Source organism: Neomonachus schauinslandi, chromosome 5 (genome assembly GCF_002201575.2).
Source record: "Neomonachus schauinslandi chromosome 5, ASM220157v2, whole genome shotgun sequence".
In the NCBI taxonomy this organism is placed as follows: domain Eukaryota; kingdom Metazoa; phylum Chordata; class Mammalia; order Carnivora; family Phocidae; genus Neomonachus; species Neomonachus schauinslandi.
Genome location: NC_058407.1, coordinates 153,337,844 through 153,365,272, shown reverse-complemented (window position 1 = coordinate 153,365,272; position 27,429 = coordinate 153,337,844). Strand labels below are relative to the sequence as shown.

Below are 27,429 nucleotides of genomic sequence, written 5' to 3'. Positions count from 1 at the left end.
TTTAGTGCAAAATATGTTGAATAATTTTAATGCCACTTTTAGTCTAAACTTTTAAAGAATAACATATATCCAGAGAAGTACATAAATCATAAATCTGCATCTTAATGACTTTTCACAAGGTGAACATATTTGTGTAACTGCCTCTTTCTTTCTCTCTCTCTTAACGGAATTCTACTTTATATACTTTTCTGTGTCTGGCTTCTTTAGGACATATTATATTTGTGTTTTTATTCCATGCTGTTGCATATGAGTTATAGCCTATTTCTTCTCATTGCTATATTCTATTGTGAGAATAGACATTTCTTTTATTATGTTATGTTATCCACCAAACAGTACATCATTAGTTTTTGATGTAGTGTTCCATGATTCATTATTTGCGTATAACACCCAGTGCTCATTACAACACGTGCCTTCCTTAATACCCATCACCGGGCTAACCCATCCCCACACCCTCTGCCCCTCTCAGATTGGTTCCCAGAGTCCATAGTTTTTCATGGTTTGTCTTCCCATCTGATTCCCCCCCTTCAATTTTCCCTTCCTTCCCCTAATGTCCATTATATGACTGACAGACATGTGGTCTGCTTCTTTCTCTTTTTTTTAATGGGCTGGCTCTATTATGAATAATGCTGTGTTAACATTCTTGTAAATGTCTTTTGGTGAACATGAGCGAGCATTTCTGTTGGATTTATACCTAGAATGGGAGGTTCTGGCTCTCAGTGTGTGCTCATTTTCATAAGCATATGAAGATAATACTTTAGAAGGTAATGCCAGGTAGTTTTCTAAAGGGTTATCAGTTTATATTCCCAACATCGGTGTTTGAGACTTCCAGTCATTCTGCAACCTCAGCACTTAGTATTTTTATGAGTATGTTGTGGTGTCCTTCAGTGGCTTTAACTTGCATTTACTGATGACTACTAATGTGAATTTTTACATATATTTATTGGATATTTGGATATTCTTTTTTGTAAAGTCAGTGTCCCAAGTCTTTTGCCCATTTTCAAATTGGGTTGTCTGTCTTTTTCTTACTGATTTGCAATTCAAAAATCTTTTTTCCACTTGGTGACTTGCCTTTTCACTCACTTGATGTCTTTTGATAATGATGCCCTCACCGTCATGAAGGTATTTGCTATGTTTTTGTTCTAAAAGCTTTATTATTTTGCCTTTCACATTTAGATCTACAGAAAAGTTGTAAATCTACAAATGGAGTAAGACAGGAGTCAAGTTCATTATTCTCCATGTGGATATTCAACTGGATCAGCACAATTAATTGAAAAGAACATCCTTTCTCCACTGCATTATATGTCAATGTTGTCATATATCAGGTGACCACATATTTGTGCATCTATTTCCAGACATTCTATTCCATTTGTTCTCGAATTTTAGCATGTACCAGAATCAGCTGGATGGCTTATAAAACACAAAATGTTGGGTTCCAACCCAAAAGCTTCTGATTCAGTAGGTCTGGGGTGGGGCCCAAGAACTTGCATTTCAAAAAAGCAAATTCCAAGCTACTACAAATAACCACACTTTAAGGAAAATTATTTTTTTCTAATACATTGTTTTATTTGTCTGTCTTAGTTGCTATAGTTTATTAAAAAATACCTACATATGGTAGTATTAGTCCACCACTTTTATTCTTCTTCAACATTTCCTTAGCTATCCTTGGCATTTTGCATTTCCATGCAAACTTTAGAATCCGCTGATCATTTTCCATACACAAACATGCATACACAAAAATACCCACTAGCATTTTGATTGGAATTGCTTTGATTCTTTGGATCAATTTGGGAGAAAACTGTCATTTTCCCAATATTGGGTTTTCCAAAGCAAGAACATGATATATTCCTTCATTTATATGTCTTGTTTAATCTCTCAATACTGTTTTGTACTTTTCCATATAAAGGTCTTGCATAAATTCTGTTAGATTTATTCCTAGATTTTTTTTCTTTTTATGTTATTCAAATAGCATCATTTTACATTTCACTTGTTTGTGGCTTATATACAGATATATAACTGATTTTTCTATACAGACTTTTTATTTAGCAATATTAATTTTAACATTTCATTCCTTTATCTATGTACACAATCCTGTCATTTGTAAATAATGAATTTTAAAATTTTTTACAATTTTATGCCTATCATTTCTTTTTCTTGCCCTATTGCACTAAGACCTGTAGTAAACTGTTGTATAAAAATGGAATTGAAAAATGGAGTAAAAGGGAATAAAAGGTATAGCATAGGGAATACAGTTAATGGTATTGCAATAGTGTTGTATGGTGACAGATGGTAGCTACATTTATGGTAGCAAAGCATAACATATAAACTTGTCAAATTACCATGTTGACACTTGAAACTAATGTAACATTTGTGCCAACTATACCTAAATTTAAAAAAATGGTACTAGCAGGCACTCTTGTCTTACTTGAGAACTCAGAAGGAAAGCTTTCAAGAATTTGCATTAATTATGTTATTTGGGGGCACCTGGGTGGCTCAGTCGGTTAAGCACCTGCCTTTACCTTGGGTCATGATCCCAGGGTTCTGGGATTGAGCCCTACATCGGGCTTCCTGCTCAGCAGAGAGCCTGCTTCTCCCTCTCCTTCTGCCTGCCACTCCACCTGCTTGTGCTCTCTCTCTCTCTCTGTCACATAAATAAATAAAATCTTTAAAAAAATCATGTTAGTTGATGTAGTTTTTTTTGTGGTTACTTTGTACCATATTAAGGAAGTTCCTTTCTGTTTTTGGTTTGCTGAAGAATTTTATAAGAAATTTAATTTTATCAAATCTTTTTTCTGAATCTCTCAGGATTATAATTGTTTTTCTGATTTTTCTTATTAATATAGTGAATTATGTTTTATTAGTATGGTGATTGATTTTAAAGTGTTACACTATCTGTTAACTAAATTGAATTTAAATTAAAAAATTTTTAAAAAGTGTTACACTATCCTTACATTCCTATAATAAAACTTACCAGGTGATGAATTCAAACTAACATTTTTGTGAAGGATTTTTGCCTCTATGTCTGTAAGCATGATTCATCTGTAATTTTTCTGTTTTGTAACATTATTTATAGCTATTATTCTCAATGTTATTATGGCCTCACAAGACAGCAGGACAGAAAAATAAAGGTAAGAAAATAAATCAATGAAATAGAAAACAAAACATAGAGAAGTAAAAAATTCAAAAGTTGGTTCTTGAAAGAGATGAATAAAACTGGTTAAATCCCTAGCAAGAGTAATCAAGAAAACAAGGTTTGAGGGGGGCAGAAAAACCACAAACTACCAACAGATATTAAGAACAAAACAAAAGGATATTGTGAAAAGATTTTTGTCAATACATTTGATGGTTTAGATGAAACTGGCACATTACTTGAAAAGTACAAAATAAGAAAAGAATAGAAATAGAAATAATAGAAAACCTGCAGACTCCAAAGTCATATAATTTGAAACTCTTATTACAAACTTTACCCCAAAGAAAATCCCAAGTCCATATAATTTTGCCATTGAATTCCTCATTCCCACAACTCTTGATTGCCCTCAGAATGAAGTTCAGGATCCTTAGCATGACACATTGGAGGTCTTTCCTGCCTTGGCTCCTATCACTTTTTGCAGTCATCTTGTCCTGCCTGCCAACACCTGAACTTGGCTCCAGACATGCTGAATAGCTCCTTTAATGTTTTCCAATTCCTTGTCTGTGCATAAGTTGACCTCTATGCCTTGGACTCACTTTCTCAAGTGTCACCCAATGCCTAAAGCTTGGTTTGGTGACACCTAGATGCATTTCTAGCATTTTGAGTTTCTGTTTATTAGAGCATATATTTTTTGGATTGTGTTTGTCTGAGCTCTGATTTGGTCCCTGTCCTGAAACCCTTTCTCTTGCATCTCTATGGAGGTCTCATTTACCCTCTCTTCCAAATCTGGGAATCTGTTTGTTCCTCCTAGACCCCTCCCAGGAATCTGAGTCCTGTCCAACATCTAGTGTGATACCAGGTACACAGTAGGTGCCTGAGACATATCTTCAGAGTGTATGACCTCAGCCTTGAGTGTTGGACTTTGCTGGTGCTAACCAGCTGTTTTCTTGCTCATTTGACCTAACCCTCCGGTTCCTGGGCTCTTCCTACCCATTGAGAAATTCCCTACATAATCTTGCAGACTAATAGCTCAGCTGAATAGGAGACACTCATAAGATCTGGACACCAGGTGTTGGCTCTACTGATGACACCAGAGCTGGGCCTTTGCTCAGCATCTCCCCCACTTCTGGAGGCACATCTTGGATATTCCCTGCCTTTCATGCCTCTGTTAGTGCTATCATTCACACCTTACTCATGCACATTATCTTGATTACCTATGGAGTCAGACCTGTACTGGGAACTGTGAAGAAAGACCAGATTGGCATGGTAAGAATTTGGATTGGAAGTCTAAGCTTATGGGAGAGTCATGCAATTTCATCTATTTTGGTAATGGAGAGGCTCCTTTTTGCCTCAAAATATTCTTTCTTCTGAAATTATTTCATATAGTGGTTCTCAAAGCATGAAGGAGCAGCAGAAGCATCACTTGAGATGTATTACATATGCAAGTTCAGGCCCTACCTAAGGTCCACAAAATCAGCAACTCATGGGACAGACACCAGCAACTTGTATTTTAAGAAGACTTCCAGGAGAATCTGGTAAATGCCAGATTTTGAGAGCAACTGCTATAGAGCCTTACTATTAAATGTGCATTCTATGGGCTGGCAGAATCAATACCACCTGGGAGCTTGTTAAATATCCAGGGGCCAAATTAGGGTGCGTGAGCACTTTGGGGAGGGAATGGCCTTCTGATACAAGAGATGTTCAAAAGAAAGCTTTCTATTATAATCAAACTATAAAAAATATCGTGTTTTTTTGTTTTCTTAACTGAAAATTAATTACTTTTGTGTTTATATTTTATTTATTTTTATTTTTATTTTATTTTATATGTTATGTTAGTCACCATACAGTACATCATTAGTTTTTGTCCCCGGTGATGGGTATTAAGGAGGGCACGTATTGCATGGAGCACTGGGTGCTATATGAAAACAATGAATCATGGAACATTACACCAAAAATATCATATTTTGACTGGTGGAGGCCGTAATGTTTAGAAACCACAAAGTTCAAATTAAGATGAAGATCTCTGATTCATATGGATCTCAATCAACATAGATTGATTTATATTCCTATATTCAATAATGGAGTTAGGCATGTGTAGAGACATGTTTTTGGTCTTAGAGATATCTCTAAGAGCCATAGCCAGCTACTTACCTTATTAAATTTCTTGTAGATACCAAAGAAAATATAGTGAAACACAAAGGTTCTCACTTTCCATGAGGTGGTCTCCAAAAGGAAAATCAAGAGGAAGAAAATAAATCCCGTAACAGCCATTGCAACTAAAAATCTTCCTATTGCATCTTTTTCCAAACTATATACATTCATCTGAGTTACTGATGTCAATGACAAAGAAAAAGATATAGGTTTACTTTAAAAAATTAATTCAATGAGAAAACTCTAAGAAGTCAACAAACTAGAAGTACTATACAATCAAATAGAATGGTTATCAAATAAGCACAAAATACTATATTTAATGGTGTGTTTGATGATTTTGTATGTCATGCAAGATATCTTCAAGATCCTTTAAGATCCTTTAATTCCATGAATTTTGTCTTGCTATAGTTCTAGGCATCCATTAGATGTTTGAGTGAATGCCTGTTCACATTAATCAGAGTACTGGGTAGCAACAGAGGCTCCCCTTGCCCCAAAATATGCGTCCTTTGAAAATACTTCAGATGGTGGTTCTGAAAGTGTGGAGCAGTGGCAGTAGAATCACCTGGAATATGCTACATATGCAAACACTCTCACCTATAAGGGAATACTAACATTTAAACTAAGTTGGAAGTGCTCAACAGCTGACATTTTTTCAATCACTTATGTGAAAAAGGTAATAATTACAAGGTTCTAAATTCATGGTTATGAAAATAATAGGCTCATCAGGAAGGTGAAGATGATCAACTCTCCCTTTTTCACTGTTAAAAAACTTTTTATTAACATACTATGTACATATATAGAAATTCACATACTTTTTTTTTTACATACTATGTACATATATAGAAATTCACCCAAGTGTAGGACTCAATAAATTTTTACAAATTAAAAATACCTACATAGGGGCACCTGGGTGGCTCAGTTGGTTGGTGTCTTCCTTTTACCAGTTTGAGTAAAGGATAGAGGACTTTCTATGATTTATATCTCTTTAACATCTCCATTTATAATTTATAATTGTCTTAAATATTTCCTCTATATACATTGAGAACATTATCAGACAATGTTATTATTTTTGCTTTAACTGTCAAACTCAAGAGGAGACAATATATTGTATTCATTCATATTTTTACTCTTTGTTGTTCCAAAATTCCTCTTTTATCATTTCATTTATGTTTACAGAACTTTTGTTAGCCATTCTTTTAGAGTTTCTACTGGTGACAAATTCCTGTAGATTTGCTTCACTTAAAAATGTCATCATTTCCCCTTCATCCAGAAGGATATAGAATTTTCTAGGTATATAGAATTTTGAGTTGGCAGCTTTTTTATTTCAGCACTTGAAAATTATGTTGTGCTACTGCTCTGGCCTTCATGGTTTCTGATGAGAAATCTATAAATTAGGGGAATTGTTTCTCCTTTATAGATAATGTATTATTTTTCTGTATCTGCTTTCAAGATGTTTTTCTTTTTTTAAAATTTAAATTAAATTAAATTTAATTTAATTTATTATGTTCAAGATGTTTTTGTTATTTTTGGTTTTCAAGGTTTGATGATGATGTCTCTTGGCATGACTTCTTTGGTTTTAACCTATTTGGAGTTTATTCAGTTTCTTGAATCTGTAGGTTTATATCTTTTTTATGTTTATTTTTTATTATGTCCCTTTAAATTGAGATATAATTGACATACAGACATTATATTAGTTTGAGTATATACCATAATGATTTGATATTGGTATGTTTTTTCTTGTGATGGGAACTTTTAAGATACACTCTTTTAGCAACTTGCAAATATACAATACAGTATTAACTATAGTCACAATGCTGTATATTACATCCCCATCACTAATTCATTTTATAGCTGGTAGTTTGTACCTTTTGGTCCCCTTCATCCATTTCACCCATCCCCAATCCCCTGTCTCTGGCAACCACCGATCTGTTCTCTAGGAGTTCAGTTTTTCTTTTTAGATTCCACATATAAGTGAGATCATATGGTATTTGTTTTTCTCTGACTTATTTCACTTAGCGTAATGACCTCAAAGTCTATCCATGTTGTTGCAAATGGCAAGAATGCCTTCTTTTTTTATGACTGAATAATATTCCATTGCATATATGTGTATGTATATGCATAGATGCATAAATATATATCACATTTTCTTTATCCATTCATCTGCAGAGATTCTATCCCATAAGAAAATGCATTATGCTAAAGTTTTGAATCTTAGCTCTAACTTGTACAAGTTGTGTGATAGAGTAAGTTATTCAATTTTGTATAACCTTTAGTTTCCTCAAAGTGAGTATAACAACACATAACTTGATGGTTATTGTGAAGATTCAAAATAATATAGGTAGAGCTATTTACATCCAATAAGTAATAGGCCAGTGGTATCTGATGAGTCCCAGATACTCACTTGCTTTACTACAGTTTATGAAGGCAGGAACATCTGTTGAGGAACACAGAATGTTTGTCTCTTGGTTATCATAATATTTGCTGATGCTCATCCCAAAGTTATGCATGGGTAACACCATCATTGAATTAAGTAGGAGGCTTTCAAAAGCAGATCCTTTGTCTGTGATTAAAAAGATAACATTAGCACGCTTTATACAAAATGAATTGCCCCAGGAAAACAAAATCTCCCCAATCAAATTAAAAGGAGAAAATTACAAAGCCATATTATTATCCTCAAGAAACTCTCATTTCTTGCCACTAAGTATATATTTGTAGCATAGTTTATGTTGATAATTACAGCACTGGAAAATCCTCAGCAAAGTTGATACCCATATAACCTATCTTCTGTCACCTGATGTGAACAGGAAATGAATACTGATGATTTCTCTTTTTCTTATCTTACATGGATGAATAAAGAAACAAAGTTGTGGTAGGAAATTTAGCGTATGACAAGAGTGGGAAAGAGATAAATATTTTATCAGTTGAAAGGAGATACATCTTCAGAGAGATACATCTTCAGAGAACCAAGCTTAAACCTCACTGAGGTTTCTTTAATATTAAATTAATGTGTATAATATTTGAATATATATGAAGGAGTATGAAACATGATTACAGGTTAAGGTTATGAATGGTCATTGTAGGACTTCAAGACTGAGCTCAGATTATTAGTAATAAATATAAAATGATATGCCTGAACAAAAAACATATTTGTAAGACACTTTGACAAAAGAGAGGTGGCCAACCAAGGATGACAGGGAATGAGTGAAGTTCCTAAGATATAAATTTCCTTTTTTTTTTTTAAAGACTTTATTTATTTGACAGAAAGACACAGCGAGAGAGGGAACACAAGCAGGGGGAGTGGGAGAGGGAGAAGCAGGCTTCCCGCTGAGCAGGGAGCCCGATGTGGGGCTCGATCCCAGGACCCTGGGATCATGATCTGAACTGAAGGCAGATGCTTAACGACTGAGCCACCCAGGCACCCCTAAGATATAAATTCTCTAAGAGGGAAAATCATACCAAACCTGCCCCAAAGAGGGTAAAATTGCTGTATATGCAAATAATCTAGTATCCAGAAAGAATTCTGAACATTGATTGGCCAACGGAGTAGATGCCAAAAATAACAAGGAGCTAATGTTATAAAGTATTTAGCCTCTCTCCCCACAGAATACGTAAATATCCTCTTTTCTTTTAAAAGATTATTTATTTATTTTTTTGACAGAGAAGGAGAGAGAGAACAAGCAGGGGGAGCAGGAGACGGAGAGGGAGAAATAGGCTCCCTGCTGTGCAGGGAGCCTGATGGGGGGCTTGATTCCAGGACCCTGGGATCATGACCTGAGCCAAAGGCAGATGCTTAACCAACTGAGCCACCCAGGCACCCCCATAAATATCCTCTTACCTCTAAGGAGTAGAGGAAGATCTTTCTACATAAAGAAAAGTAATATGCTAATATAACTGGTTTTGACTCAGTTTTGTCATGTAACAAAAATAAAATTCAATTTATGCAATTAATAAAAATTTTTTTAAAAATTTTTTAAGAAGTAATGATTCCTTAGCTGACATACTGTTGAAGGATACCATATGAATGGGGTGTGGAGGAATATAAAAACTGAGAAAAAATGTTTTGTAAATGCATAGATAATCTTTAAAAATACTTATCTTCAGTTCAGCATGTGTACGGACCAGTATGAGTAGAATACCAATCAACCAAATTGGATACAATCATAAACAGTGTGGCCATCTTGTGTGTAATGACTGAATACTGACCCTCTCTGTAGGATCTAGAGAAAAGCAGAATTACTATCTGTTGTTTTGGTGTGCCTCTCTTTATATTCTCCATATTTCTGATAACAATTCACTGATTTTCACATCATCTCTGAATAATGAGTTCAGTTTCTTCTTTTCTAATCTCACATCCTTTATTTTCATCTATTACTACATTGACTAGGACCTTAGGTGTAGTTGATTTTAAAGGGAATGTTTTATATGATTCAGTATTGTGTATGATATTCATAAATGCCCTTTATCAAGTTATGGAAGTTTCTTCCTAGTTATTAAAAAATGCTATAATGGGGGTGTCTGTGTGGCTCAGTTGGTTTAGCATCTGCCTTCTGCTCAGCTCATGATCCCAGGGTCCTGGGATCAAGCCCTGCATGTTGGGCTCCCTGCTCAGCGGAAGTCTGCTTCTTCCTCCCCCTCTCGCCCTGGCTCCTGCTCTCGCTCTCTCTCTCAAATAAATAAAATCTTTTTTAAAATGCTATAATGAATCGTTGTTGGATTTTTTGAATGATTTTTGCATATACCAAGGTTTCCTCCATTAATGTATTAAATGTGGTGAATTACATTAATAGACTTTCTTAGTCTATTATTACTCCAGTAAATCTACCCTGCATTACAGGAAAGAATCTGTGTTTCACTGATTTCCTTTTTCAGTATGATTCACATTTTCCTTTCTTTATACGTCTAATAACTCTGATTGCATTCTGGGCATTTTGACTTTTATGTTGTCAAGACTTTGGATTCTTTTATTCTCTTCTGAAGAATTTGCTTTAGCAAGCAGTTAACTTGACTGAAATCAAACTGTTTACCCAGCAGTGGGCAGCAACGGAAAAAATCAGTTCAGTTGTTTTATCCTCAGTTAGGCTGCTTCAATTTCTCCTTTGTACTTGCAAAATTCAGGTGTCAGCCAAAGGTCTGGGAATATTCTATAAAGAAATTTTGGAGTGACCCTTTGTGGTCCCGTCATCTTTCTTTTAATTCGAAGAATGCTATAGTTATCTCAAATGATGTGCTCTGACTCTTAACCTGAGATTGCAGGTTTCTATCAGAGTTTTAGCTATCCTATACCTCCAAACTATACCCTGTCCTTAGGAAAAAAGCAACAGAAATGAAAAACTCACACAGTGCTTTTTCATTTCAAGTGTGAACTCCCTTCCAGTTTCTGCCTACTTTCAGTCATTGTAAAGTACCTTCAAATTTTAAAAAATTTGTCCATAGTTTATAGTTGTTATGTGTGGGAGGATTGGTCTGATATAAGTTCCTCCAGTTTTACAAGTAGAAGAATATCCATAAAGTTTTGTAGTCTTGGATAGTATAAATGTTGCATATCATCATTACATTTACTCCTTGGTTTTGTGAGTTTCATTTTCTAAATAAAACCTATTTTTTAATATCAGTTGTATTCACTAACCTTGCAAAATTCACTCATTAATTCTCACAGGTTATCTATAATTATTTTATTTTACTTTATTTATTTTTTAGAAAGAGAGAGAGTGAGATCAGGGAAGAGGGGCAGAGAGAGAGGAAGAGAGAGAGAATCTTCAGCGGGATCCACACTCAGCGTGGAGCCCAACATGGGGCTCGATCTCATGACCTTGAGATCATGACCTGAGCCAAAATCAAGAGTCAGATGTTCAACCAAATGAGCCATCCAGGCGCCCCATATCTGTAATTATTTTAGATTTTCTGTGTACACAGGGTCATCTGCAAATAATGATAGCTCTACTTCTTCTTTTTCCAATACTTACACCTTTATTATTTTCTTGCCTATTGTGTGGCTAAAACCTTCAGCACAATGTGGAATATAAAAATAGCATCCTTGATTCATCCCCAAATTCAAATGGAAATCTTTAGAGAATCTTATATTTAAAAAAAAAACTTATAGTGAATAGAACAGACTATTTCTTAACTTTTTGTATGAGACCAGCATAATGTTGATACCAAAATCTAAGAATATTATAACAAAGAAAATTACTGGCCAACCTGTCTCATGGATTAATAGAAAACTCCCTTATAAACTATTAACAAACTGGATCTAGAAATTATAGTAAGGGATAATACAACCAAGTTTTGTTATTACAGGAATATAGAATTGGTTTAACATAAAAACAATTAGTGAATATCACCACATTAAAATAAAGCAGAAAAACTGTATGATCATCTCATTAATGAAAAAGAAAAAAGATATTTGTTAAAATTCAACACCTGTGCCTTATTAAAAAAAACATATTAGAAATGAAGGATATATCTGAGTCAGATATATGTATCTACAAAAAAAATTACTGGCATATAGCTGTTCAGGTATCTTTTTATTGTGGTGAAATATATATAACATTTATCATTATAACTCCTGGTAAGTGTACAATTCAGTAACAATATAGTCGCAAAATTGTGTAATTATCACCACTATCTATACTCAAAATGTCTTCATTCTCCTCAACAAAACTTGTGCCCACTAAACTCTCCCTGTTTTCCTGCCAGCAGACCCTGGCAATCTCTAGTCTACTTCTGTCTATATGGATTTGCCAACTGTAAGTACCTCATATAAGTGTAAATACACAATATTTGTCCTCCTGTGTCTGGTTTATTTCACTTAGCATAATGTTTTCAAGTTCCATTCATGATATGGCATATATAAAAACTGTATTCCTTTTTGTGGCTGAATAATACTCCATTGTATATACATACCACATTTTGTTTATTCATTCATCTATTCATGGACAATTAGATTGTTTACATCGTTTAGTTATTGTGAATAATGCTATGAACATTGGTGTACAAATATCTTTTCAAGTCCTTGATTTAAATTTTCTTGGATATATACCTAAGAGAGGAGTTGCTGGGTCATATGGTAGTTCCATGTTTGACATTTTAAAAAAACCACCAAATTCTTTTCCACAGTAGTGTCATCATTTTACAATCCCACTAGCAATGCACAAGGTTTCTAATTTCTCCACATCCTTGGCAAAACATGTTATTTTCTGTTGTTTTTCTTTTAGTCACCATCATAATGGATGTGAAGTGGTATCTCATTGCTTTGATTTGCATTTTCCTAATGACTACTAATGTTGAGCATCTCTTCATGTGTTTGTTGACCATTTGTCTATCTTTTTTAGAGGAATGTTTGTTAAAGTTATTTTCTTATCTTTTTGTTGTTATGAGTCCATGTATTTTCTAGATATTAGAGCTTTATTAGGTTTATGATTTTCAAATATCTTCTCCTTTATGTAGGGTTCTTTTCACTTTCTTGATAATGTCCTTTGATAAACAAAAGTTTTTAATATCATAAACTGTATAGCTTATAAGCAAAAAAAAAATTATTTCTCTCAGTTCTGCAACTTGGAACGTCCAAGAGCAAGGTGACAGCAAATTCAGAATGTCTGATGAGAATGCACTCTGTGGTTCATAGATGGCACCTCATTCATCACTGTCTCCTCATGTGACAGAAGAAATGCGAGCTCTCTGGGGTGTCCCAAAAGTTTTAATTTTGATGATATCCAATTTATATAAATCTTTTACTGTACTTACAGTGTTTTATCTAAGAATCCATTGCCAATCCAAGGTCATAAAGATTTACCCCTGTTTTCCTCCAAGAGCTTTATGATTTCAGCTCATCACAACACGTGCCTCCTTAATACCCATCACTGGGCTAGCCCATCCCCCCACCTCCCTCCCCTCTAAAACGCTCAGTTTGTTTCTCAGAGTCCATAGTCACTCACATTGGGGTGCATATGGCCCTTCTTTTCACTACATCTGTGTCTTTAGGGTAAATACCCAGGAGTGCAATTGCTGGGTCATAGGCTAGCTCTAGTTTTAATTTTCTGAGGCACCGCCACACTGTTTTCCAACGTGGCTGTACCAACTTGCATTCCCACCAACAGTGTAAGAGGGTTCCCCTTTCTCCACAACCTCTCCAACATTTGTTGTTTCTTTCCCTGTCCATTTTTGCCATTCTAACTGGTGTAAGGTGGTATCTCAATGTGGTTTTGATTTGAATTTCCCTGATGGCTAATGATGATGAACATTTTTTCATGTGTCTGTTAGCCATTTGTATGTCTTCTTCAGAGAAGTGTCTGTTCATGCCTTCTGCCCATTTTTGACTGGATTATTTGTTTTTTGGGTGTTGAGTTTGAGAAGTTCTTTATAGATTTTGGATACCAGCCCTTTATCTGTAGTGTCATTTGCAAATATCTTCTCCCATTCTGTGGGTTGCCTCTTTGTTTTGTTGACTGTTTCCTTTGCTGTGCGGAAGCTTTTTATCTTGATGAAGTCCTAAAAGTTCATTTTTGCTTTAGTTTCACTAGCTTTTGGAGATGTATCTTGAAAGAAGTTGCTGTGGCCGATCTCAAAGAGGTTACTGCCTATGTTCTCCTCTAAGATTTTGATGGATTCCTGTCTCACATTGAGGTCCTTCATCCATTTTGAGTTTATCTTTGTGTATGGTGTTAGAGAATGGTTGAGTTTCATTCTTCTGCATGTGGCTGTCCAATTTTCCCAGCACCATTTTTTCCATTGCAGTATCCCATAGGTTTTGGACAGATGTGTTTTCATTGTCATTGGTTTCCATGAATTAAGTTCTTCTTCTTTTTTTTTTTTTTGTCTTTTTTTTTTTATTCTTATGTTAATCCCTATACATTACATCATTAGTTTTAGATGAAGTGTTCCATGATTCATTGTTTGTGCATAACACCCAGTGCTCCATGCAGAATGTGCCCTCCTCAATACCCACCACCAGGCTAACCCATCCTCCCACCCACCTCCCCTCTAGAACCCTCAGTTTGTTTTTCAGAGTCCATCGTCTCTCATGGTATGAATTAAGTTCTTCTTTGGCTTCTTGGTTGACCCAAATATTCTTGAGCAGAGTGGTCTTTAGCTTCCAAGTGTTTGAATTTCTGCCAAATTTTTTCTTGTGATTGAGTTCCAGTTTTAAAGCATTGTGGTCTGAGAATATGAGGGGAGTAATTTCAATCTTTTGGTATCAGTCGAGACCTGATTTGTGACCCAGTATGTGGTCTATTCTGGAGAAAGTTCCATGTGCACTCTAGAAGAATGAGTATTCTGTTGTTTTAGGGTGGAATATTCTTTATATACCTATGAGGTCCATATGGTACAGTGTGTCATTCAAAGCTCTTGTTTCTTTGTTGATTGTCTGCTTAGATGATCTGTCTATCGCTGAGAGTGGAGTATTGGGGTCTCCTACAATTAACATATTATTATCAATATGACTCTTTATTTTGGTTAACAGTTGGCTTATGTAGATGGCTGCTCCCATGCTGGGGGCATAGATATTTACAATTGTTAGATCTTCTTGTTGGATAGATCCTTTAAGAATGATTTAGTGTCCTTCTGTGTCTCTAACTACAGTCTTTAGCTTAAAATCTAATTTGTCTAAGAATTGCTACCCCAGCTTTCTTTTGAGGTCTGCTGGTATGGAAGATGGATCTCCATCCCTTCACTTTCAGTCTGGATGTATCTTTAGGTTCAAAATGAGTCTCTTGTAGACAGCATATGGATGGGTCCTGTCTTTTTATCCAATCTGCAACCCTGTGCCGTTTTATGGGGGCATTTAGGCCATTCACATTGAGAGTCATATTGAAAGGTATGAATTTATTGTCATCATATTGCCTGTGAAGACCTGGTTTCTATAGATTGTCTCTGTAAATTTCTGTTCTATATCACTCTTGGGGTTGTTCTCCTTTTATAGAACCCCCCCCTTAATATTTCTTGCACGGCTGGCTTAGTGGTCACATATTCTTTCAGTTTCTGCTGGTCTTGGAAGCTCTGCATCTCTCCATCCATTCTAAATGACAGCCTTGCCAGATAAAGTATTCTTGGTGGCATGTTCTTCTCATTTAGTACCCTGAATATGCCTTGCCAGGTCTTTCTGGCTTGCCAGCTCTCTGGGGATAGGTCTGACATTATTCTGATGTTCCTCCTTCTGTATGTAAGGAATCTCTTCCCCCTAACTGCTCTTAAGATGGTTTCCTTGGTTCTAAGATTTGCGAGTTTTACTATTAAATGCTGGGGTGTTGGCCTGTTTTCCTTGATCTTGGGAGAGGTCCTCTCTGCCTCTAGGACATGAATGTTTGTTTCAGTCCCCAGATTAGGGAAGTTCTCATCTACAATTTGCTCAAATATATCTTCTAGACCTCTCTCTCCCTCCACCCCCTCAGGGATCCCAATAATTCTGACACTGGAATGTTTCATGGTGTCACTTATTTCTCTGATTCTATTTTCATGATTTTGACTCGTTTTTCCCTGGCCTCCTCTTTTTCCTTTTTTCCTATTAATTGGTCTTCTAGATCACTAATTCTTTCTTCTGCCTCTGTTACCCTAGCTGTTAGATTATCTAGATTAGATTGGATCTCATTGATAGCATTTTTAAGTTCTGCCAGTTCAGCTTTCATTTCTGCCCTTAGAGACTCTATGTTGCCATTAATCGATTTCTCCATTCTAGCTATTGTCTTCACAGTTGCTACCCTGAATTCCATCTCTGATGTCTTGGTTATATCTGTACCCATTTGTAAATCTGTGGCAGAAGTCACAGTCTCTGAGTCTTTTCTATTTTGGGGGTTCCTCCTCCTAGCCATTCTGTTGAGGAGTGGTTGAGGGGATGTACAGAGTCCAAATTATTGACCAGAACCCAGGCAAGATGCACCTGTTTTATAGGGACCTTAGGGTTGCTGGCCTCTTGTTCTCCTGGCCTGTCTTCTGGGGGAGAGGCCTGCCATGCTGTTACTCAGGCAACCCTATTTGGGCAGAGTTGCCCTGCCCCCTGTGGCGGGGGATGGGCTTGGTGAAAACTGGTTTTTGGGGGCTTTTGTTCTCTGGCGGCTTTCCCTGGTGGCTTTCCATGTCTCTTCCGAGAGTCAGAGCAGAAGAGATCATTTCCAACCCTCTGCCTCAGAGCAGAGAGATCGCAGTCTGTTTTTCAGTGAGCTCTCCAGGCCACACTATTTCCATTTCTGTCTGTGCTGCTATAAACTGCAGTGTCCTGGGTTGTGTGCCCCTCAGCAGGGCTCCTAGTCCTCAACTCCAGGTTGGGGCACGGGGGCATGTCTCTGCCCTTTGTGCTTCTAAAATTGCATGCCATCCCCGGTTCGCAGGCATGGTGCTGCCACTCCAGGTTTCAGTCCGTGGGGCTGCCCTACAGTCCTTTCCCATCACTACTGGTCTGCGAGTCTGTGCCTGCTCCCCAGTACGGGAGGCTTTCACACACCAGTGGTGTAGGATCCCCTCTGCTCAGCTCCCTCCCCCTTCCATTTATCTTCCGATATTGCCCTTGGAATCATGGCTCCCACTTCATACCTTGAAACCAACGGCTTGCGATATTCTGTTTGTAGAGATCCAGATATATCTTCTTACATCCATACCTCGAAACCAACAGCCTGCGATATTCTGTTTGTCGAGATCCAGATATATCTTTTTACATCTCAGGCTGCTTTCGTGGATGTTCACAGTGGTCTGGTAGATATCCAGCTCAATTCCAGGGACCAGTTGGAATAGGGTCCCCTACTCCTCCACCATCTTTTCCTGAACCACCTTCCAACTCTGAAATCAGCTCTCCTCCTTCCCCATGGTCTGCTGTTCTTGGGTCTTTTATTATTATTGTTGTTGAAGGCTATAGTAATCTATGTGTCTAATTACTTTACCAAACACCTTTGCAGAGACTTTATTCCTTCTCCTGAGTGGTCCCTGAAGTCTGTGTTCCTTAGCCTGTTCAATAGAGATTTCTTTGAATGTCTGGACCTGAAACAAAGCAAAACTCTGCCAATCTTTGAAGACTTTCTCTGTGCTGGAGCACTCTTCCAACAGGCAAACTTGCCCTGAGACTAGGATCAACCCAAAGCAGCTTGCCCATGGTACATGTGTGGCTATCTAAAATTCACCCATATTCGTGGGTGCTTTCAAATGCCCTAATTTAAAATAAACCCTCTCTCTGGCCTTCTGTCCCTGGCCTTAGGCAGTCTTTTTTATGCCTAACTGTAATTTTTTCCTTCAGGCATCTGAGATTTCTTTACCAACCTTACAATATTTTCTAGTAAAACCCATTGATTTTCATGCCTGGTGAGTTCTGAGTTAGGTAAACAGAGATGAGTAGTCTGACATCATTTCTTCAGGCAATTCTTAAACTATGGAGATTAGAACAGATTTTTACACAGTTTGTGAAGAAGGACTGCTCTGCACCCTCTGGAATTAGGGAAGGTACCACACTGGGAGCAAGGATTGTGTCTTCAAGACTGCTGTCAAGAGATGGTCTGGCAAGTGCATGTAAAAATGTCAATTTTTCCTCCTGTCTTTAATTTTTTTTTTTTTGCTTGATTCAGGACTTATTTGGTTGTTGTAAACCTTTGACCATTTTCCAGAGTTCTGATGGTGTTGGTTCTGACAATTTCTGATTTTTTCTTTTTTAATGCTTCTGTGGAAGGATGGTTGCTTGGAGCTGCCTACCCAGCCATTTCACTGAGGTCACTCTCTACAGGCCTACCTAGTTTTATTGTGTTTCATTTTATTGCACTTTCCAGATAGTGCAGTTTTTATATATTAAAGGTTTGTGTCAACCCTGAGTCAAGCAAGTCTATCAGTGCCAATTTTTCTAGTAGCATTTGCTCACTTCATATCCGTGTCTCATTTTGGTAATTCTTGCAATATTCCAAACTTTTCTATTATTATTATAATTGTTATGGTGATCTGTGATCACTGATTATGACTTGCCAAAAGTTCAGATGATGGTTAACATTTTTTGTCAATCAAGCATTTTAAAATTAAGGTATATATGTTGTTTTTTTAGACATAACACTATTGAGCACTTAGTTGAATACAATGTAGTGTAAACATAAATTTCATATGTATGGGAAGCCAAAAAATTCATATGACTCCCTTTATTGCAATATTCTCTTAATTGTAGTAGTCTGGAACTGAACACGCATTATCTCCAAGGTATGCTTGTATATTGCTTTTCTTTTCTTTTTTTTTTTACTATTAAAGCCCCTCCATGTTTTAACATATTAACATTTTATTTTAATTAAAATTGTATATATTTAAGGTGTACAACAAGATGATTTGATATACATATACATAGTGAAATAATTACTACAGTCAAGCTAATTAGCATATCTTCTCACATAGTTCTTTTTTGTGTGATGAGAGCATCTAGAATCTACTCTTAGCAAATTTCCAGTATTCAATACAGAATTACTAACTATAGACATCAGGTTGCACAATAGACCTCCAGATTTATTCATTCTTTAAGGAGAGCTATACACATAATTTAAAGATGCCAAAACTGCAAAATAATCTTCAGTTATTATAAATTCAATAATCTGTTGTTCAATTGCAACTCTGTACCCTTTGACCAACATTTTCCCATTCTCTCCACCTCTCCCTCAGTGTAACCACTGTTCTACTCTCTGATTCTATGTATTTGACTTTTTAAAATTACACATGTGAGATCATGTATCTTATTTATTTAATTTCCACAAGTTTGTGAGACAGGTAGTATTACTCTTATGTTATAGATGAAGATTTTCTAATCAGGAGATGAGGAGCCATGTCCAGGATTTAAACTGAGGAGTGGCTTAGCTAAGGTAAGTCTTCTGTCTGCAGGTCTAACCCTAATGTAAACAAGGATTTTGAAAAGCAACACTGAACCTAACAGATTTTAGCAAAATATTCCCAGTGCTACTCTATACCTATAAAATTGTTTCTGCAGAGTTGTAAAGAAAAATAAATAAATAAATACAGCCTCTAGGAAATCCTTCCGTAAGACCATCTAGATTCCCAGTTGGCTCATCTATTCCAATGTGACATTTATGAAAAGCTCTGTTAAGTTCTATGGGGGAAATGTTCTGATTTTTCTCAAAGACCATCTCTTAATCTCCTTTCATGTTAAACAAATATATAATAAGGCTCTGAACATCAGGATATTGAATTTATAATGACTAATGATTATTTTGCAATTTTGGTGCCTTTAAATTATGTTCATAGCTCTCCTTAAAGAATATTATTTAGCAGCCCCTTGTCTATGAAAAAAAAAAAAAACCACTACTAAGTAACAGCATTACTCTTCCAATAAAAGTGAACATAGATTATCTCAAACCAACCATCTTAGAATTACTTCTTGGAGAACACTAAATTCCTACAAGAGGTCAGACTTAGTATCTATTTCATAATTGTTTTATGTGACATGCTGTGACATGTAGACATGCTGAGTTAACAGCTCTGACATTTCAATCAATATCATATCTTTTAAGGGACTTTGGAACGTAGGACTGCCTTGAATGAGACATGGACATTTCCTGTACTTCAGATCAGAGTGATGGTGTCCTGAAGGATAATTCCATTGTAAAAGACTGAAATATTGGGATTGACTTTTTACTATGATAGAAATAAATAAGAAATCAATCACAAAAAACTCTAGGAAGTCATCAAATATTTGGTAAACAATGCATGAGTCAAAGTAGAAGTTACAAGAGAAATTTCAAATAGTTCTAACTCAACCTGACAATGAAAATAAAATACATCAAAATTTGTAAGATGCAACTACAACAGTTCTTATAGAAACTTAATAGCTTAAGGGGAGGTGTGTAGGGGATGGGCTAAATGGGTGATGGGTATTAAGGAGGGCACGTGTGATGACCACTGGGTGTTGTATGTAAGTGAAGAATCACTAAATTCTACTCCTGAAACCAATGTTACACTATATGTTAACTAACTAGAATTCAAATAAAAACTTGAAACAACAAAAAAGAAACTTTATAGCTTAAATGTTTATATGTTCCAAAGAAGGCTTAAAATCGGTTGTATGAAAACAATGCATCATGGATCACTGCATCAAAAACTGGTGATGTATTGTATGGTGACTAACATAACATAATAAAATAAAATTTTTTAAAAATCATAAAATATTTAACAACAAATAAGTACATAAATTAAATCCAAAGTAAATAGAAAAAATATAAAAATATAAGAACAAAAATTCATACAATAGGACACAAAAAATAAACATTAATAAAACCAAAAGGTAGCTCTTTGAAAGGATTAAAATATTGGTTAAAAATCCTGACAAAGATTGATGAGAGGGAAAGGTTGGGAGAGAGTGAGTGAATACAGCAATACCAGCAATGGATAAGCAGATATGAATACTTATCTATAGACCTGAAAGGATCACAAGGGAATGTTATGAACAACTCAATGCCAATAATTTTAGAAACAGAAGAAATGCAAACGTTCTTCAAAAACTTATAAAAATTTCACAAAAAGGTATGAGAAAACTTACTAGCCCTATATCATAGAGAAATTAAATTTATGGTTAACAACAAAACTTCACACGTACACACCACACACACACACACACACACACACACACACACACACACACACACCTCTCCAAGCCCTAGGCATTTCACTGGTGAGTCCTACTTAATATTTTAAAAAGAAAAAATATCCATTTTACAAAAAATTCTGACTTTAGGCCTACAATTTCAAGTAACTGAATTTCTGCCAGCAATCCAAATCAGCAAGGAAACAAATTCTCCCCTAAGACCTCCAAGAGGTTTTGATTTGAATTTCCCTGATGGCTAGTGATGATGAACATTTTTTCATATGTCTGTTAGCCATTTGTATGTTTTCTTTGGAGAAGTGTCTGTTCATGTCTTCTGCCCATTTTTTGACTGGATTATTTGTTCTTTGGGTGTTGAGTTTGAGAAGTTCTTTCTAGATCTTGGATACCAGCCCTTTATCTATAGTGTCATTTGCAAATATCTTCTCCCATTCCGTGGGTTGCCTCTTAGTTTTGTTGACTGTTTCTTTTCCTTTGCAGAAGCTTTTTATCTTGATGAAGTCCCAAAAGTTCATTTTTGTTTTTGTTTCCCTTGCTTTTGGAGACCTGTCTTGAAAGAAGTTGCTGTGGCCAATGTCAAAGAGTTTTCCTCTAGGATTTTTAAAAAATTTTATTTTATTATGTTATGTTAATCATCATACATTACATCATTAGTTTTTGATGTAGTGTTCCATGATTCATTGTTTGCGTATAACACCTAGTGCTCCATTCAATACGTGCCCTCTTTAATACCCATCACCAGGCTAGCCATCCCCCACCCCCCTCCCATCTAGAACTCTAGGATTTTGATGGATTCCTGTCTCACATTGAGGTCTTTCATCCATTTTGAGTTTATCTTTGTGTGTGGTGTAAGAGAATGGTCCAGTTTCATTGTTCTGTATAGATACCACCTTACACCCCTTAGAATGACAAAAATTAACAAGGCAGAAAACAACAAATGTTAGCGAGGATGTGGAGGAAGGGGAACCCTCTTACACTGTTGGTGGGAAGGCAAGCTGGTACAGTCACTTTGGAAAACAGTATGGAGGTTCCTCAAAAAATTAAAAATAGAGCTACCCAGCAATTGCACTACTAGGTATTTACCCTGAAGATACAGATGTAGTGAAAAGAAGGGGCACATGCACCCCAATGTTCATAGCAGCAATGTCCACAATAGCCAAACTGTGGAAGGAGCCGAGATGCCCTTCAACAGATGAATGGATAAAGAAGACATGGTTCATATATGCAATGGAATATTACTCAACCATCAGAAAGGTGAAAACCCACCATTTGCACTGACATGGATGGAACTGGAGGGGATTATGCCAAGTGAAATAAGCAGAGAAAGACAATTATCACATGGTTTCACTAATATGCGGAACATAAAGGATAGCACAGAAGACCGGAGGGAAAACTGAAGGTGGGGGGGGGGTAAATCAGAGAGGGAGACAAACCATGAGAAACTATGGACTCCGGGAAACAAACTGAGGGTTTCAGAGGGGAGGGGGATGGGGAGATGAGGTAGCAGGGTGATGGGTATTAAGGAGAGTACATGTTGTGATTGAGCACCGGGTGTTATACGAAACTAATGAATCATTGAACACTACATCAAAAACTAATGATGTACTATATGGTGGCTAACTGAACATAATAAAAAAAATTTTAAATAAAAATAAAAAGACCTCCGAGAGGGATGCAGCCTTGCAGCCAGCTTGATTTTAGTGCAGTAAGCCCTGTGATAGACTTCCGATCTACAGAGTTGTAGGATGATACATTTGTATAATTTACTAAGTTTGCAGCGATTTGCTACCACAGCAATAGAAAACTAACACAGACTAATTAACAGCAATGGGACTAACTCAGTAAATGAGCACCGCAGTATAAATCCTTCTACATGTTTCTTAGTCTGTTATTCAGAGATTAATTCTTCTTCATGTGGCTTAATATTGCTCATTGAAGAGTTGTGCAAAGAGTATTAAAATAGGTTTCCAACTAACTCAGGGAATTCTTTTGTGGGAGGGCAAGGCCTAAGTCAGTAAATGGGTTAGAAGCCTATTCCTCTCAGTCTCTGAAAGACCCAGTATGGCTAAATTACTTAAAGAATATCTAATTAATGTTTACAGAGTAATTTAATAAAGGAGTGGCAGCATCTGTGTTCTAAGAAATTTCTCTTTGCCATCATTGCCAGTCCAATCAATCTCTCCATAATCTCAAAGTCAAAGGAGGAAAATGAAAGAATAAATATTGTACAGAGCCTGGGCTAATGGCCTGAAGGACTGGGTTAGTGAAAATGTAATTTGTCTTGCATTGTACATAATAGCTATAATATTTGTGACACTTAATAAAAGGTTATTAACTTAAAAGTAGTGTAAAATTTCCCAGAAATCCAGAACAAAATAACTTTGTATTGTTCTTATTTTCTTTTTTCTTTTTTTTTTTTTAAAGATTTTATTTATTTATTTGACAGAGAAAGACACAGCGAGAGAGGGAACACAAACAGGGAGTGGGAGAGGGAGAAGCAGACTCCCTGCCGAGCAGGGAGCCCGATGCGGGACTCGATCCCGGGACTCCAGGATCATGACCTGAGCCGAAGGCAGTCGCTTAACCAACTGAGCCACCCAGGCGCCCCTGTATTGTTCTTATTTTCAAGACCATATTTCTTTATTTACAGGGGAAATGGTGTGATGTCCTTACCTGATGTTGTGGTTATTATTATATCCATTACTATGCTGAAAACTCCTGCACAGTAGTTTAACATAACGAGCTTGATGTAAGCACTGGTATGACTAGAAAAAAGGAAACTTATCAGGTACGTGAAGGGAATGATAGACCAGCCAAACAGCATGAAGATGACCAATGTGTCCAGAAAGCGGTAATTCTTGGTCAGTGCATCCAATCCAGATAATAGGAACACCACCTGAGATAAAGAGTACACAAGTCAATTCAAAGTGGAGAAAACTATGCAATACCTGAGAATTCAGTCTAATAACTTAGAAAATCTTCCTTTGTTAGAACACATAAGTATTTATTTATTTATTTTAAATATTTTAGTTATTTATTTGACAGAGAGAGAGATAGTGAGAGCAGGAACACAAGCAGGGGGAGTGGGAGAGGGAGAAGCAGGCTTCCCGCAGAGCAGGGAGCCCGATGCAGGGCTCAATCCCAGGACCCTGGGATCATGACCTGAGCCGAAGGCAGACGCTTAACCACTGAGCCACCCAGGCGCCCCCACATAAGTATTTATTAATCAAATAATTTTGTCTGTGAGCATGGCTATGAGGTTCTTCCACTTCTCCCTTAAGTGAGCACATCCCCTCTATTTGCCTACTTGTTTTCATCTACTTGAAAAAGTTTAATTTTGTTCTCCTTGAACAAGATCAAAGTATATTTTTTCTTCTCCTTCTTCCAACCCCAAATAAGCCAAATTCTCAATATTTCCAGAAAGGAGATCACCTAGTAGAAAAAAAAAATTTTTTTTTTTAAGATTTACATTCTGGCAGCTGTAAACTGTAATGCTAAGGACCTATCCTTCATGGCTCTCCATTTTTAGATTCTGCCTATTGACTCTACTCTGTTTTCCTACTCCTCCTTTCCCTACGTCAGCCACTCAGTTGAGAAGCACACAGGGAAACTCAAAGTTAGAGGGGATCTAAGTAAGGGAACTGAGAACCTATAGAGTTGTTACAGAAAATAAATTTCCAGAAATTGACATCTTATAAGTTGTTAAAACTGTGGTTTCTCCACAAATATTCCAGAACTATTTATTTTGAGCTATTAAATGATTATATAGCAAGATCCTTGAGAAGTGGATGGTAGGGATAAGTTGAGAATAGCTACTAGTGATTGAAAGCAGGTTCTCAGTGGTAGTAGACAAAGCAACAAAAAAATAAACATAGCATAGATGAGAATATTTGGGTATTATGGGCATGGCTACTTTGCTTCTGTCATCACAGACTTTCAGTCTCAAGAGAAATCCAGTGCATGTAAATACTTAGATAGAATTTGGGGTGACCTAGGTACTTTTTTTGGTGAAAGAGGTATAATGTTTAGGGATTTCATTAATTATAAAATGTACATTTTTGGGTAGGAAGACTCAACATTGTAAAAATGCAGATATTCCCCAAATTAGTCTATAAACAAAAATATCCATAAGATATTTAGTTGAATATTTTAAATTTTGAAATGTAACATTCAAAAATACACAAAATATAGATGAGCAGATCACTGAATTATTATAAAACAAACACTGCTGTGAAATTACCAAGGATATTAATGCCACTGAAGACACAGTATCTCCCTCCTCTGTGAAGGTAAACACTACCCTGACCTTTACGATAATCACTTTCCTTCTTTTCTTTACAGTTTTAACAAAAACATCCCTAAATACTACTTGTATTTTTCAACTATACATGGAGTTATGTAGTATTTACTTCTTCCTACCTGGCTTCTTTTGCTAACATGGTATTTGTGAAATCCATCCCCACTGTTGCCTAGTGTGGTAGTTCATTTTCATTGCTCTTTAGTATTCCAGTGTATTATTGTATCATTTTTACTCATCTGTTATATTTGATAAATATTTCAGTTGTTGGCCATGTTTATTGTTTATTATCATGAATAACGTTCTTAAGAACCTTCTTGTAGATGTCTCTTGCTGCACATATATATGCATTGGAGATTATATAAATATATATATATATTTTCACAAACCTTCAAAGTTTTAGAAGAAAATGCCAAATTGTTTACCAAAGTAACTGGACCAATTTATGTTCCCATCAATAGTAACTGCAGCTTCCACTGCATTAAATTCTTATCCATATTTGGTATTTTAGCTTTCTAGATTTTAGCTATTCTGATAGGTATGTATAGTCTATGTATTTGCTTCCTATTGCTGCTGTACCAAATTCACAAATTAGTGTCTAAAACAACCCAAATTTATCTTATAGTTTTGGAATGGTTCTCACTAGACTAAGATAGAAAAAAAAAAAAGTCTGCAAGACTGTATTCCTTCTGGAGGCTGTAGGAGAAATTCAGTTTCTTGCTTTTTCAAGCTTTCCAGAGGCTGTTTGCATTACTCAGCTCATGGCAACTTCCTTTATCTTTAAAGTCAGAAGCTTAGTATTTTTGAGCCCTAATCTCCACTGTGATGGTATCTGGAGGTGTGGCCTTTGGGATGTAATCAGGTTAAGATGAGGTCATGAGGGTGGGGCCCCATGATGGGATAGTGTCCTTAGAAGAAAGATGAAAGCATGCTCTTGAGCTCCCGCTCTTGCTCGCTCTCTCTGCCATGTGTGGACATAGTGAGCAGAGAGTCATCTGCAAACCAGGAAGAGAGCCCTCATTGGAAAACCAAAGCAAATGCCCCTTGATCTTGGACTTCCTAGCCTTTGGAACTGTGAGAAAATAAATTTCTGCTATGTAATCCACCATATCTATTTTGTTATAGCAGTCAGAGCGGGCTAAGACAACTGGTTTTTGTATTTCCTATTGGAGACTTTACATTATTTGAGTTACTGTCCAGCATTCTTTCATTTCAACCTGAAGGAATCCCTTAGCATTTCTTGTGGAGTAGGTTTAGTGCTAATTAACTTCCTCAGCTTATTTAAGACAGTCGTTTTAAAGTTTTTGTCTAGCAGCTCTGCTGTTTGTACTTCTTCAGGGATGGTTGCTGTCATTTAATTTTCTTCCTTTGAATAGGCCATGTTTTCCTGTTTATTTGCAGGCCTTATGATGTTGTCATTGTAGAAACTTGGGTATTTAAAATATCAGCCACCTCTTCCAACCCTTGCAGACTGACTCTGTGTCAGGGCAGTTCATCACTAATTAGTGGGGTTTGTTCTGAGACTAGAGATGACTCCTATCCCATCAAGATTAAAGTCTTCTCATGTCTTTATGAGCATGTGCACTATCTTGGTCTAGGTATTGCTTTCTTGATTTCCCTACATATAGAGCTGCTTTGAAAGGTCTTAATTTCCCAGGGCCTTACACTAGGGTCTCGTTGAAGCCTTAGACAGTCTATGTCTCAACTTGTCATTTCTTCCTCCAGGCATCTTCAGAACTGTGGTACCCCTGCAGGTTCACAAGCAGTGGCTACTACTGCTTTTCCCTACCTAAAATCCAAGTTAGACAAGAAAGAGAGCAGTCTTCTTGCAGCCTCTAGATAGGTCAGAAGGTTGGAAGTAAGGAAGGTCTGTTCTACCTCTTCCACTTCAGGGGAGAGCTGGGAACTGGACTGCCATAGCCTCCAGACCAAGACTGTGCTACGCTATGGACAGGCTCAGTCAAGAGCCCATAAATATGCTATGAAATTTCCTATCATTTTGAATGTGACATTTTCTTGATTGGGGCACAGACCTATGACTGTTTTCCAGAGTTCCTATAAAGCAGTTGAGTTTCTGCTTGTTTTCTTTTTTCCTTCACAGGGGAGAAAGGACTTGGGACTTCCTACTATGCCATCTTGTTGACCACATTTATCATTCTGTTTCTGCTAAGTATTTTCTCAATAGTTAATGCAACTGAATGCTTTTCCATATGTTTATAGGCCACTTGGATATCTTATTTTATGATACACCAGTTCTATCCTCTTTCTCTTTTTTCTATTTTCTTTAACTGTCCTATT

The 27,429-nt window shown here is 36.5% G+C and overlaps 1 protein-coding gene across 1 annotated transcript in view; it reads right to left on the bottom strand.

Moving 5' to 3' along the window:
* LOC110582272 (phospholipid-transporting ATPase ABCA3-like) overlaps positions 1 to 27,429 on the bottom strand; it is a 165,165-nt gene that overhangs the window by 24,005 nt on the left and 113,731 nt on the right. The window contains exons 21-23 of the mRNA XM_044915266.1: positions 23,508 to 23,730; positions 7,680 to 7,838; positions 5,279 to 5,457 (exon numbers count right to left, since the gene is read on the bottom strand). Of these exons, the coding sequence (XP_044771201.1) occupies positions 5,279 to 5,457; positions 7,680 to 7,838; positions 23,508 to 23,730 (561 nt within the window). The remainder of the gene's footprint in view (positions 1 to 5,278; positions 5,458 to 7,679; positions 7,839 to 23,507; positions 23,731 to 27,429) is intronic.